Source organism: Toxotes jaculatrix, chromosome 23 (assembly GCF_017976425.1).
Source record: "Toxotes jaculatrix isolate fToxJac2 chromosome 23, fToxJac2.pri, whole genome shotgun sequence".
NCBI lineage: Eukaryota > Metazoa > Chordata > Actinopteri > Toxotidae > Toxotes > Toxotes jaculatrix.
In genome coordinates this window covers 395,001-407,500 of record NC_054416.1, presented here as the reverse complement: position 1 = coordinate 407,500, position 12,500 = coordinate 395,001, and the positions used below count along the sequence as shown (strand labels likewise).

General features: G+C 50.5%; 3 protein-coding genes, 1 long non-coding RNA gene and 1 pseudogene across 5 annotated transcripts in view; 4 read left to right on the top strand and 1 right to left on the bottom strand.

Annotated features, from left to right (window-relative positions):
* Nucleotides 1-538, top strand: part of znhit1 (zinc finger, HIT-type containing 1) — a 1,823-nt gene extending 1,285 nt beyond the window's left edge. For both annotated transcript variants that reach the window (XM_041031288.1, XM_041031289.1), the window contains exons 5-6: nt 1-40; nt 193-538. The exon at nt 1-40 is cut by the window's left edge and continues 130 nt beyond it. In XM_041031288.1, the coding sequence (XP_040887222.1) occupies nt 1-40; nt 193-214 (62 nt within the window). In that variant the 3' untranslated portion in view covers nt 215-538. The remainder of the gene's footprint in view (nt 41-192) is intronic.
* Nucleotides 539-856: 318 nt separating this feature from the next.
* LOC121177270 (putative protein TPRXL) lies at nt 857-2,499 on the top strand. The gene is made up of 5 exons (XM_041031523.1): nt 857-906; nt 1,085-1,330; nt 1,442-1,570; nt 2,131-2,264; nt 2,341-2,499. Exons 2-5 carry the CDS (start codon nt 1,198-1,200, stop codon nt 2,392-2,394), a joined length of 450 nt encoding a protein of 149 aa, XP_040887457.1. The 5' UTR covers nt 857-906; nt 1,085-1,197; the 3' UTR covers nt 2,395-2,499.
* Nucleotides 2,500-2,607: 108 nt separating this feature from the next.
* Nucleotides 2,608-5,539, bottom strand: LOC121176771 (annotated as a pseudogene).
* Nucleotides 5,475-12,500, top strand: part of LOC121176775 — a 26,880-nt gene continuing 19,854 nt past the window's right edge. Inside the window, exons 1-2 of the long non-coding RNA XR_005893062.1 lie at nt 5,475-5,486; nt 11,161-11,165. This is a non-coding gene — a long non-coding RNA (uncharacterized LOC121176775). The remainder of the gene's footprint in view (nt 5,487-11,160; nt 11,166-12,500) is intronic.
* Nucleotides 6,354-10,853, top strand: slc25a11 (solute carrier family 25 member 11). The gene is made up of 10 exons (XM_041030841.1): nt 6,354-6,567; nt 8,244-8,396; nt 8,718-8,835; nt 8,957-9,045; nt 9,146-9,236; nt 9,434-9,524; nt 9,631-9,730; nt 9,865-9,916; nt 10,213-10,382; nt 10,419-10,853. Exons 1-9 carry the CDS (start codon nt 6,503-6,505, stop codon nt 10,366-10,368), a joined length of 915 nt encoding a protein of 304 aa, XP_040886775.1. The 5' UTR covers nt 6,354-6,502; the 3' UTR covers nt 10,369-10,382; nt 10,419-10,853.

The window sequence follows — 12,500 nt, the reverse complement described above, 5'->3', positions numbered from 1 at the left end:
ACTGCTGCAGCAGGTGTCTGTGCACACACAGAGAGACCAGGTACACAAACCCGTTTGTCCCTCTGAACCTGTGAGGACCCTCAGCCGCGTGATGCTGCCTCCAGCTCCAAACCTGGACGTCTCACAGGTGTGTTTTTATTGGACGGTTTAAATCTGCAGGACAGTGACGTTTTTACCTCTGTGTCTCTGCAGGTGTTTGAAGTGGACGCTATAACTCCGGCGTGGTGGTGGGACGTGTCTGTGAGAGCAGGTGGACACGTACACCTGTACAGGTAGACAGACGAAGAAACACTTCCTCTGTCGGCCAATCAGAAGCTGCCCCGAGTCGACCTGCAGAAAATTACCTGAACCAAACGTTTGAGTCACATTTGAAGCGAAAAGCTGAGACGGACAATGAGACGTTTTACATTTGAAGACAGGGTCCTCTGAGCTGTGCACCCTCGTCTCCATCAGCTGTTCTCGATGTTCTGTCCACACCTGTTGTTGTTGTTGTTGTTGTTCTGTAAATAATAAACTTTTTCACATCTGAGGAAAAAAAACAGATTTTATTTGATCTCGTTTCTGAATCGTTTGTTTCTCCTCCAGCTGTGACACTGTTTGTTTGTTTGTTTGTGTTTATGTGAGTCTCTCCGGTGAGTTTGTGTCAAATCTGGATTCTGTGTGTGTGTGTGTGTGTGTGGGTTAAGGGTCCAGCTGACTCTCTCTCTCTCTCTCTCTCTCTCTCTCTCTCTCTCTCTGTCCTTCCTGGTCTCCATGGAAACTGTCATAAAAACATGTCAATAATTAATTTGGACTTTTGGGACGTGTGGACGAACTTTTCTATTATTCACACACACACACACACTCTTCGTGGAGCCGTCACTCCGCCGACGCCTCGACGAGCCGAGGAGCTGCAGCTTCAAACCAGTGAGTGAGAACAAACTGGGAGAACTGGGAGGGAAGGTGGTCTGAGAACAGCTCCTTTAACAAACCAGAGACCTGAAACTCGAGTCCAGCTCAGTCCGTCTTCACCCGCTGTCTTCGTGAGACGTGCTGAATAAACACTGATCAACAGACAAACAAACGTTTTGTGTTTATGTTTCAGATTGAAACGCTGCATTCACTGTCTCCTCACACTGTCAGGACATCAGAGCGCTCTGTCTGCAGCTGCTAACAGATGAACTCTCTCTGAAGCTCCACCCACTGCAGACGTTCATCATGAGGTCTGTGTCTCCGCCTACGTCCACCTCGGGGACAGCAGGACGAGAAACTCAGCTCCCGTCCTCTTCATCGTCTCTGTCTCCTCATCTGTCTCTGCAAAGTCCAGAGCTGCAAGCCGAGTTTCTCCAAGGTGAAAATCTCCTAACCACAAAGAGACCCGGGACAGCTACTGTCTCCTCTGTCTCACAGTCTGTCCACATCTTCTCGTCCCTCTCTTATTTCTCATCCTTTCTTTTTCCAGAGTGTCGGAACAAATTTCAGTCTCCTAGTGAATCCAGTGTGGTCTCCTCCCCCTTTAGTCCCCCTCCCTCCTCCTCTCCATGGAGCTCCTCGTCCTCCTCGTCCTCTCCCTCCTACAGCAGCAGACCAGGTGAGCAGGATGAAGTGAAAGCACCTGGATCTGTTTTCTGTTTCTCCTCATATTTACCAAATGGGGTCCGTTGTCTGGGGTCTGGGGCCTGGTGCCCGGGGTCCGTTGTCTGAGGCCCGGGGCCTGAGGCCCGGGGCCTGGGGTCTGAGGCCCGGGGCCTGAGGCCCGGGGCCTGGGGTCTGAGGCCTGGGGCCTGAGGCCCGGGGTCTGAGGCCTGGGGCCCGGGGTCTGAGGCCCGGGGCCTGGGGTCTGAGGCCTGGGGCCTGGGGCCTGGGGTCTGAGGCCCGGGGCCTGAGGCCCGGGGCCTGGGGTCTGAGGCCCGGGGTCTGAGGCCCGGGGCCTGAGGCCCGGGGCCCGGGGTCTGAGGCCTGGGGCCTGGGGCCTGGGGTCTGAGGCCCGGGGCCCGGGGTCTGAGGCCTGGGGCCTGAGGCCCGGGGTCTGAGGCCTGGGGCCCGGGGCCTGAGGCCCGGGGCCCGAGGCCCGGGGCCCGCTGTAAAGCAGTTTGTTTAAAGCTGCCTCACGTTGAACCACAAACTTGATTCCCCTCCGTCCGTCTGCAGCTCGTCTGTCCCTGTCCAGCCCCGAGCTCCTTTCAGAGCTGAGGGAGTCCAGGACCCGCCCCCTTCGACGTGTCCCCACCCACAACGGACTGACCACCGTCTTCTCTGGACGGGGAGGACGAGGAGGACGACAGGTGAGAGAGGAGGACAGGGCACGTGGTTTTCACACACACAATGATGATGATCTTAAATCTTCCTCCTCGCCAACAGGCCTCTGGTCCCGCCCTCTCCACAGGAGCAGCCAATCAGATGACTTCACACTGACCTCACCTGGAGTCCAGCTCTGAGACGGATGCTCACAGTGAGACCACGGCACTTTTTCAAGGTAAAAGCTCGGAGCTTCCTGAGCTGCTGGAGCGCGCTCACTGAACCGATCCGATCATGACGTCACCTCCGTGTTCTCACGAGCGCGGAGATTCATCACGGCTCCGTGATTTCACACATTTTAAACATGAAGCTGAACCTTTGTACTTTTACTGCTGATGCAGGAGTTTATTCTGTTAAATAAACAAATAAACACACACAAGATGTTTGTTTGTTGTTCTGCAGCTGAGACCAGATTCATTCATTCATCCATGATCCGCTGACACTGATTCACCATGACAGCGTCTCCTGTCTTTATGCTAAGCTAGGCTAACCAGCTGCTGTGGACACAGGACAGAGGTGAACACGTGATGTTACTGAGTGGACAGCATCCACACAACAAACGCACCAACAGTTTATTTCAAGTTCACTCCAGCTCCTCCTCAGAGAATCTGTGAAGGACCAGTTCACTGGATTTGACTGACGTGTCCTCTGTCCCTCTCACTGTCCCCACCGTGTCCTGTTTCCACCAGAAAGAAGCACAAAAAGAAGAAAAGTGAAACCAGAAACAAACGGCTTTTAAAGTTGTCGCTTTAATGATCACGTGTCTTCGGCTTCACCTCGACCACCTGAATGTGGCGAGTCCACAGCCGGCCCTCTGCACCCGTCTGCACCCGTCTGCTTCTGTCTGCACCCGTCTGCACCCGTCTGCTTCTGTCTGCACCCGTCTGCACCCGTCTGCACCCGTCTGCTTCTGTCTGCACCCGTCTGCACCCGTCTGCACCCGTCTGCTTCTGTCTGCACCCGTCTGCACCCGTCTGCTTCTGTCTGCACCCGTCTGCTTCTGTCTGCTTCCAGCTCTAAATAAAGTTTTATACACACGAGGCAGCTAATTACATCAGTCAGTCCCGTCCTCGCTCAGAGGACATCAGTGTGCTGAGTTCATGGAGACAGTCTGTGTCTGTGTGGAGATCAGGGAAGCTTGGGTGTGGTCCCTGGTTGCTATAGCGATGACAAGAAGCTGTCACTCAAACACGAGAGGTGGCGATGGCAGCATGATGTCAGCGGTTACCGTAGAAACGCCATGGTGAGAAGCCCTGAGGGAGGGAGAGACAGACAGACTTTACCTGTGTACCTGGACTTTCTTTACTCAGGTGTGTGTATGAGTGTGTTACAGGTGTGTGTGTGTTACCCAGCGTGTAGGCGCAGGCCAGCTTCTGATTGGTGGAGACGTGCAGCCAGCGTGGAACCACCGAGCTGGTCTCAGTGTGGAGGGGGAGCATCAGGACTGCGACACACAGCACCGCCGCCATCACACACACCACCCACTGAGACACACTGCGCACAGCTACACACACACACACACACACACACACACACACACACACACACACACACACACACACTCATCAGTACAAAAACACACTGAGCTGAACTAAATCACTGACTCTCAGAGGAAGCAGTCTCACCTGGACAGGTGGGCAGCTGCAGGTGTGTTTGTGTGGGCACCAGCAGAGGAGACAGGGGACTCAGGGCAGACAGCGCCCTCTGCTGGCCTCGTCCTCCTCGTTTACTCCTCCCCCTTTCCTCTTCTTCCTCTCCTCCTCCCCCCCTCCCCCTCCTCTCCTCCTCTCAGCTCAGCCCAGATCTCCCGCTCTCCCACCTGGCCTCCCCCTCTGACTGCTATTCGAAACCGGTCTCTGCGGCCCCAGTTACGAGGGGAGACATCCAGGTGACGCACCACCCTGCAAGGAAGAGGAAGTGATGTCATACTACAAACAGCTGTTTTATAACAGGTGAAACTGAAGCTGTGACACCGAGCGCGTCACGTGATCACGTCCTTACAGGTCAACGCAGGATTTCGCTCGGACGCTTCCCTCCGCCTCCACCACTCTGTAGAGCGAGGGAGCAGTACACAACACTGAGAGAGAGAGAGAGAGGGAGAGAGGGGGAGAGAGAGAGAGAGAGGGGGAGAGAGAGGGAGGGAGGGAGGGAGAGAGGGAGAGAGAGAGAGAGAAGGAGAGAGGGAGAGAGAGAGGGAGGGAGGGAGAGAGAGAGAGAGAGAGGGGGAGAGAGAGGGAGGGAGGGAGGGAGAGAGGGAGAGAGAGAGAGAGAGGGGGGAGAGAGAGGGGAAGTTTTATTTCCTGCAGATCCAGGTTCCTGCAGTGTGTCCAAATCATATGTACACAGACAGACAGACAGACAGACAGACACAGACAGACACAGACACAGACAGACAGACAGACAGAGACAGACAGACACTGACTCTTGAAGCTGATCCTGAATCTGTAGGGGTTGTACAGAGTTAACACTCTCCTGTGTGATTTTCTCTGTTCGGAGTAAAACACCATCTCCGAGGGGAACAGGAAGACAGGCAGCGGGGGCAAGACACCTGTCTCACCTCCAGTCTCCCCCCTCCCCATCTGTCTCACCGCCGCCTGGCCCCTGTCCCCTCTCCTCCCAAGCTGCTCCGCCGACCCTCCCTGTCCCTGTCCGTCATGGCTGTCCCTCTTCCTCATTGGTCCACCCTGTGTGGTGCCCCACCCACAGCCATGATTCGAGTGCTGTCATTGGACGCCTTGAAGTGTGATGTCACAGCATCGCCACCTGCTGCGGAGAGAAGTGAAAATTAGATCAAATGTAAAAGATAAACAGTATTTACCGGTTAATTATTAATTTAAAACTCTGAGGTTTGCTTTAACTTTACATTTCAAATGGATGAAACCAAAGCTGGAGTTAGGGGTTCGGGTCAGAGCGCTCTGTCTGGGACGCAGTAAACTGTTTTTATTCTGGTTTTATTTCCTGTTATTCCTCCTGGATTTTCTCTCCTCACTCATCCTGTAATATCCTGCTTCGCAGTATTCACACGCACGGTCACACGTTTGATTTACTGTAATAAAAACCCATTCAAAACTACAGGAAACAGACTTTTTAATGACAGTGTTTATTTCGTTGCTGTTAGCTAACGCTAGCTGCTCCGTCCCACCGTCCCGGCAAATAACCGTTAAAACGACGCAAACACGTCGGAGCAGGAAACGTGAGCGGCAGCTGGAGTCCCTGGGTTTGACCTGTGTCCTCAGGCTGAGGCAGAACTGAGTCACCTCCGATAGAAACCACGGTTTAATGTCTCTACTCACCGTCGCCGGTTTCTATTTCCTCAGTAAACTGTTGCATTTCATAGCTCCCGCCCACTCCGGAGCTCTAAACCAATGACTGTGTAGAAAGAGAAAACAGCGGAATTCTATTGGACGAGAGTCACGTCAGTCACTTTAATGCTGTGACGCCTTGTTTACATTTTTTTTTACATATTAATAAAATCCCCGTGCTCGAATAAACAGTTATGATGAATTTTGTCATGATTGATTTTAATGGTTAGAGAAGAAATAATATAGTTTAAATGTATTTACACTGACTGATGGATATAATTCATGAGTCCGCAGAATGTAGCAGATAAATGCTAATGTACCGCATTCACACGTTCATACAGCGTGTTTATTAACCTTACACCATTTGATGCTATTTTTTTGTTTTAAATTGTTTTTATAACGATATTTTATATTATTTATTTTCATACATTTGACAAGTCATTTATTTGATGTAACTGTTGCTTTCCCGTGTTGTCGGATATTCAACCACTGCTCAGTTTGCAGAAAAAACAAAGTTTCAAAACACTGGACATGTTTCGACAACCAAATCTAAATTTAGCGTCAATGCCAATTTTTAATCTTTAAACTCTTTTTGTCAGAATAACAGTCTCAACTAAATCTCTTCAAAAACGCAATATTGGCAAATAGCAATTACGGGACAGCGGTCTGGTGTACGAGCTACTTTAGGGGACCCTGAAGGCAGCGCAAACATCGTATTTGTTCGTTGAGCTTCGTGCTTCTCGTCCTCACCTCCTGATTGGTCCGCTGGACTTCGTGTCTTTGGACGTGCCCGTTACAGAGTCACCTTGCCCCGGCTGCTGCTGCTGCTGCACCCCAGAGAGAAGGTGGACCGTCCGGCCCAGAGGCACACAGAAGCGGGAATCTGACCGGGGACTCTGTGGCCACTGACCGACCAGGGAAACATGGCGGAGGCAAAGCCCAAGACCTCTCCGAAGGCCATCAAGTTTCTGTTCGGAGGCTTGGCCGGGTAGGAGCTTTGCTAGCTGGCATGCTAACGTGCTAATGTCAGCGGTGTGGCTGCCACACGAGTAGCTAACACTGCTGCGTTATTCTGATTCTGAACAAGAACTTCTTGTCCGGTTTGTAACGCAGCGCGCAGCCGTAACGGCTCCGTGAGGCTGCGCTGACCGTTACCTGTTAGCTGCTAACACCGACGTCCTGTGACAGCGTTATGGCGAAATCTGTTACCCCACCGATATTAGGCTGAAACGACTTTTAACCCCAAACCCAGCTAGCGACCCCAGCTGATTGTCACCTAACGTCAAACCAGAATAATGAGAAAGCTTTATCTTGTTTCCGCAGACCGTAGTTTACAGCGGAAACACACTTTGAGAACTCACCGGTGTTACGAAGTATTTTGTGCCCGTTAGCTCCTGGTGCACCGGACGCGTTCGCGCCGCCTTCTCCGTCCCGTTAGAAGCAGATTTAACGGTCGTCACACCTGACTGGGTTAAATACCGTGTCCGGTGTTTGTGAGCTAACCAACACACACAGCTGTGCCTTTATCATGTGTGTGTGACCAGCCTCATACAGATGTTAGCATCTGTGAAACAGTTCATCACTTTACCAAACAAACCAAAGGGTTACCTGTCTGTGTTTCTTTGTTCAGTGGACACACCAGAATCATGTGTTCACAAATGTTTGAGTGAAGAGGGTCATTTTTTTAGTTTGTACACTGTACAGAGACACTGGCATTTCCCTCTGTCTGTCCCTCCGTCTGTCCGTCTGTCTCTCAGCAGCTGCATGTCTGTCCCTTAAATGTCATGAACCCCCCTCAGCTGTGCACCTCCTTCTCAGGGAGCGTGCATGAGAGGTGAACATGTCCATGAGTGTGAGAGACAGCTGTGAGGACTTCACCGTGGACACTGAGGAACTGATGGACATTTCCTCACTGTTCGCTGCAGCCAGTTAATTATCAACGAGTCTGTGAAATTTTTTGATTAATTGTTTTGTCTGGAAAATAGAAAAATGTTTTATTTCTGAGATGACGTCTTCTGATGTCTTCTGATGTCTTCTGATGTCTTGTTCTGTCCAGAACCCGAAGACGTTCAGTTTACTGACAAAACAAATGGTCACGTCTGAGCAGCTGGAACATCGAATATTTGACTTTTCTGTTCATCAACTAATCGATCAGTCAACAAATCGTTGTGGCTCTAATCAGTATAATGTAATTATCAGTTATTTATCTTTGGACTGAAAGCTGTGAAGACATGTGGTTTAACGAGTGCAGCAGGTTGGACAGACGGAGGACAAACAGACAGAGGTCATCACATGTTGACAGGTCTGCACACGGATCAGGTAATGTGTTCAGTAACACGCAGGCTGCTGGTAACACTGCAGGGGGCGTGTCCAGGTGAGCCCGAGCGTCTGATGCTGTTGTTTATCACAGTACAAGCTGTTCGTCTCTGATAACGCTCCCTCACCACCTTTAACCCGTCCCTGCTCCGTCAGTCACGCCCACTGCTTCCTCCAAAATGGCGTCACAGTAATCTCCTGACAGCGAGTTGATGATGACATGTTGATGAAATGTCCGTGCTTTTCTCTCTGCACAGGTACAGCAGCACCTGTCTTAGCTGTTACACCTGTCTGTCTGTCAGTCTGTGATATTTCTCTCTCTCTCTCCGTACCTGTCTGTCTGCCCAGGATGGGTGCGACAGTCTTTGTGCAGCCGTTGGATCTGGTGAAGAACAGGATGCAGCTGAGCGGTCAGGGGACGAAGGCTCGGGAATATAAAACCAGCTTCCACGCTCTGTTCTCCATCCTGAGGAACGAGGGCGTCCGAGGCATCTACACCGGGTATGTACCGCTTCAGTTACCTGCAGCTTCACCTCCCGCTTCAATTACCTGCAGCTTCACCTCCCGCTTCACCTACCGCTTCATTTACCTGCAGCTTCACCTCCCGCTTCAATTACCTGCAGCTTCACCTCCCGCTTCATTTACCTGCAGCTTCACCTCCCGCTTCACCTCCCGCTTCACCTGCAGCTTCACCTCCCGCTTCACCTGACACTTGAACTTCTGATTGTGTATTTCTTTGTGGCAGGTTTATTTATTGACATGACTTTAATGATAATAGTTTGTCTCTGCACAGTAAAGACACCTCGTCTCTCTGTCCGTCAGTCTGTCAGCAGGTTTGCTGCGTCAGGCGACCTACACGACGACTCGTCTGGGAATCTACACCATCCTGTTTGAGAAGATGACCGGAGCCGACGGACGGCCGCCGAACTTCTTCCTCAAGGTGCGCTCACTTTTTTACAGCGGACAGGTTTTCACTAAGACGACACTTGTGCTGTTAGCAGCTGCTAGCTGTTAGCAGCAGTTAGCTGTTAGCCTGCAGTAACAGAGTGCTCCCCCTGCAGGCTCTGATCGGTATGACAGCTGGAGCTACAGGAGCTTTTGTGGGGACTCCAGCAGAGGTCGCTCTAATCAGGATGACAGCGGACGGACGGTGAGAGGCTGAGGATGATCACATGATTTTACTGAATCCAGACACTGATCGATTGACTGAGTCTGTCTCTGTCTGTCTCTGTCTCTGTGTATGTGTCCAGGCTTCCTCCTGACCAGAGGAGAGGTTACACCAACGTCTTTAACGCTCTGGCTCGAATCAGCAGAGAGGAGGGCGTGTCCACGCTGTGGAGGGTGGGAACTGATTCGTTTGCTGTTTGTTGTTCAGGAACATTTCAGAGAAATTCAAAGCTGCAGCTTTTCCTAAATATTAAAACTGTCTCAGAACATGAGTGTTTTATAAACCAAATGTTCATGGACTCATAGATTCATGGACTCATGGGCAGAATAGCTGAGTGGGAGTGTTGTGTGCTTGTGTGTGTGTGTCACAGGGTTGTGTTCCGACCATGGCTCGAGCGGTGGTGGTGAACGCGGCTCAGCTGGCCTCCTACTCTCAGTCCAAACAGGCGCTGCTGGACTCAGGTACACCGTGAACTTCCTGAACGCACAGATCCTGAACTCAGACCGAGCTCCGGTGTCATGTGACCTGTGTGTGTGTGTGTGTGTGTGTGTGTGTGTGTGTCCACAGGGTATTTCAGGGACGATATTCTGTGTCATTTCTGTGCCAGTATGATCAGTGGCCTGGTTACGACCGCAGCCTCCATGCCCGTCGACATCGTAAAGACCAGGTGAGACTGTGAGCTTCAGAAAATCTGACGCTGGGGCCGCGCGGGAGCGTGGGAGCGTGGGAGCGTGGGAGCGTAGGAGCGTGGGTCTGAGATGAACCCGGACTCCATGTTTGTTTGTTTGGTTTATTTTTCAGGATCCAGAACATGAGGATGATCGACGGGAAGCCGGAGTATAAAAACGGTTTGGTGAGTTTCTGTGTTCGGAGCGTCCGAGGGAAATTAAAGGGTTAAAGCACAGCGGAGCCTCCAGTGACCTTTGACCTCAGACTTAAGCTGTTTGCTCACATGTTATTGATCCTGTTATTGTTACTGATCACGTGTGTGGGAGCTTTTTAAACCTCCCGTGAATCCGAGTTTAACTTTGTGTGAAAAACTTTCAGCTTTTGTTTTTGTGTATTGATTCTGTGTGTGTTCTGTGTGTGTCCCCGGTGTGCGTCCCCGGTGTGCGTCCCCGGTGTGCGTCCCCGGTGTGTGTCCCTCAGGAGGTGCTGATGCGAGTCGTAGGTAAAGAAGGCTTCTTCTCCCTGTGGAAAGGTTTCACTCCGTACTACGCTCGACTCGGACCTCACACCGTCCTCACCTTCATCTTCCTGGAGCAGATGAACCGCCTCTACAAGACCTACGTCCTCGACCGCTAACGCACAACACACACACACACACACACACAACACACACACACACACACACAACACACACACACACACACACACACTGCCCTGAAAACACGCACAGCTAGCAAGTTCAGTGAAGCTCAGTGAGAGTCGGTGTTAAAACAGGATCGTACCAAGTGACAGACTGACACACACACACACACTGGCCCAACATGGTACGGTCCAACTCCACACACACACACACACACATTTTAAACTCAGATTCTTTTTGTAAAGAAAAGAATGTAAAATAAAACTTAGTTCAAACATCATTTCCTGATGTTAATAATTAATAATAACAAATCTTATTTGTAGAATCATGACACCCCACCCCCCACTCACCCCCCGACCCCTGACAGCACACAGCATCATGGGATTGATCAGTAACCATGGTTACAGTGAGACTGATGAATAAGCAGATTGTTAACGTGTGGCTTTGTCTTTGTGAATAAAGTTTCTCAGCCCCTCGTCTGCTCTCGATCTGCTGCGTCGTTTATTCTGAAAATCTCATTTTCACAGACATGAAGTTGAATCAATAGTAAAAACCTAAAGGAAGCTGAGGCTCCGCCCACTGAATCTGTCTCCAGCTTCAGAGTTTTCAGTGTTTGTGTTCATGCTGAGGCAGACGATGGAAATAAAACCTGAAACCTACACGTTCATTCATTCATTCATTCATTCATTCATATTTAATTTGATCCAGTAAATAATAACTGCAGCCAAACAGCAGCTGATTGATCCACATGTTGTAGCGTCACATGTCCAGCAGGGGGCAGGACAGAGGCTCAGTGCTACACCATGTGGACAGAAGTGTGTGGACAGTCCCGTGCTGTGTTTGCTGGCCGTGGTGTCGGTGCTGTGATGTTCACACTGTTCTGCTTTACGACAGTGAATCTTTCCTCCGCGTCAGAATCACGTGAAGAAGTTTTCATGTTTGATCTCTAACAAGTTTAATGTTTTAATCTTTTCATCAGGATTCAGTGAATTTTAATGTTCTTACTTAATATTCTGTGTGTGAGTGAGTGAGTGAGTGAGTGAGTGTGTGTAGGACTCAGCTTGGTTTTGGCAGCAGGAAGTTCATGTAATAAAACCTTCAGTTAATAATTCAGGGATTTATCATCAGCGTCAGAATCTCTGTCGTCTTTTTGTGTTTTTAACTTTCAAACCAGATATTAAGTCTCTCTTTGTACAGGGGCCCACGCCCAGGGGCCCCTGACCCCTCGGACCCCGCCTCGGTGACGTGACAGTGAGAACACACTGTGGTGTTGTGCGGCAGCAGCAGCTCTCACGACGAGCGTTTGGTCGTTCGTTTGTTTCCGGTCTCAGTTGCTTGTGTGTGATTTGAAGTTTCTCACCTGCTGGTTCTGAAGTGTTTGTGTGGAGCTGACAGGGAGGAGGACGTGTGTGTGTGTGTGTGTGTGTGTGTGTCACGAGTATAATCCTTCATACAGGAAGTAGAAGTTAGTGACAGGAAGTGTGTGTGGTCTGTTGATTCAAAGTCTGTGTGTTGAATAAAAACTCATAAATCATCTGTGAGAACATCCCATCATCATCACAGTGTGCACATGCTGTGACACACACCTGTGTGTGTCTGTGTGTGTTCTGTTAGTGTTTTATCACGGCTACGCTCTCATGCCCTCTGTTTCACCATATAAGGACACACACACACACACACACACACACTTTAAATTCATTTAAAATGTGACAGAGACACCACTTCCTCTTATCTCGCTCGCCCCGGCTTCTTTCGACTTGACTCAGAAAACAGAGTGAACCGTTACTGAGGAAGTGTGTGTGTGTGTGTGTGTGTGTGTGTGTGTGTGTGTGTGTGTGTGTGTGTGTGAGAGAGAGTGAGACACCCTAACTTTCATCTCTTCCTCCGCTCTCATCCATGTTCTGCTTTAACCTCCATAAATGGCAGCTGATCTGCTGGTGGCTGAATGAGGCGCCGACCGGCCGGCGGCCATGTTGGAAGCCTCCTTCATCTCTGAGGTCAGACGCAGACTCAGCAGCCTGAGCCAGAATCCTGCTGATCTGCTTCAGAGTCTCTTCACGTCCTGAGCATTGTCTCTGACGTCTGTCCTGCAGAACTTCATTCAGAATCCTGCAGTTTTTAAGTTTCC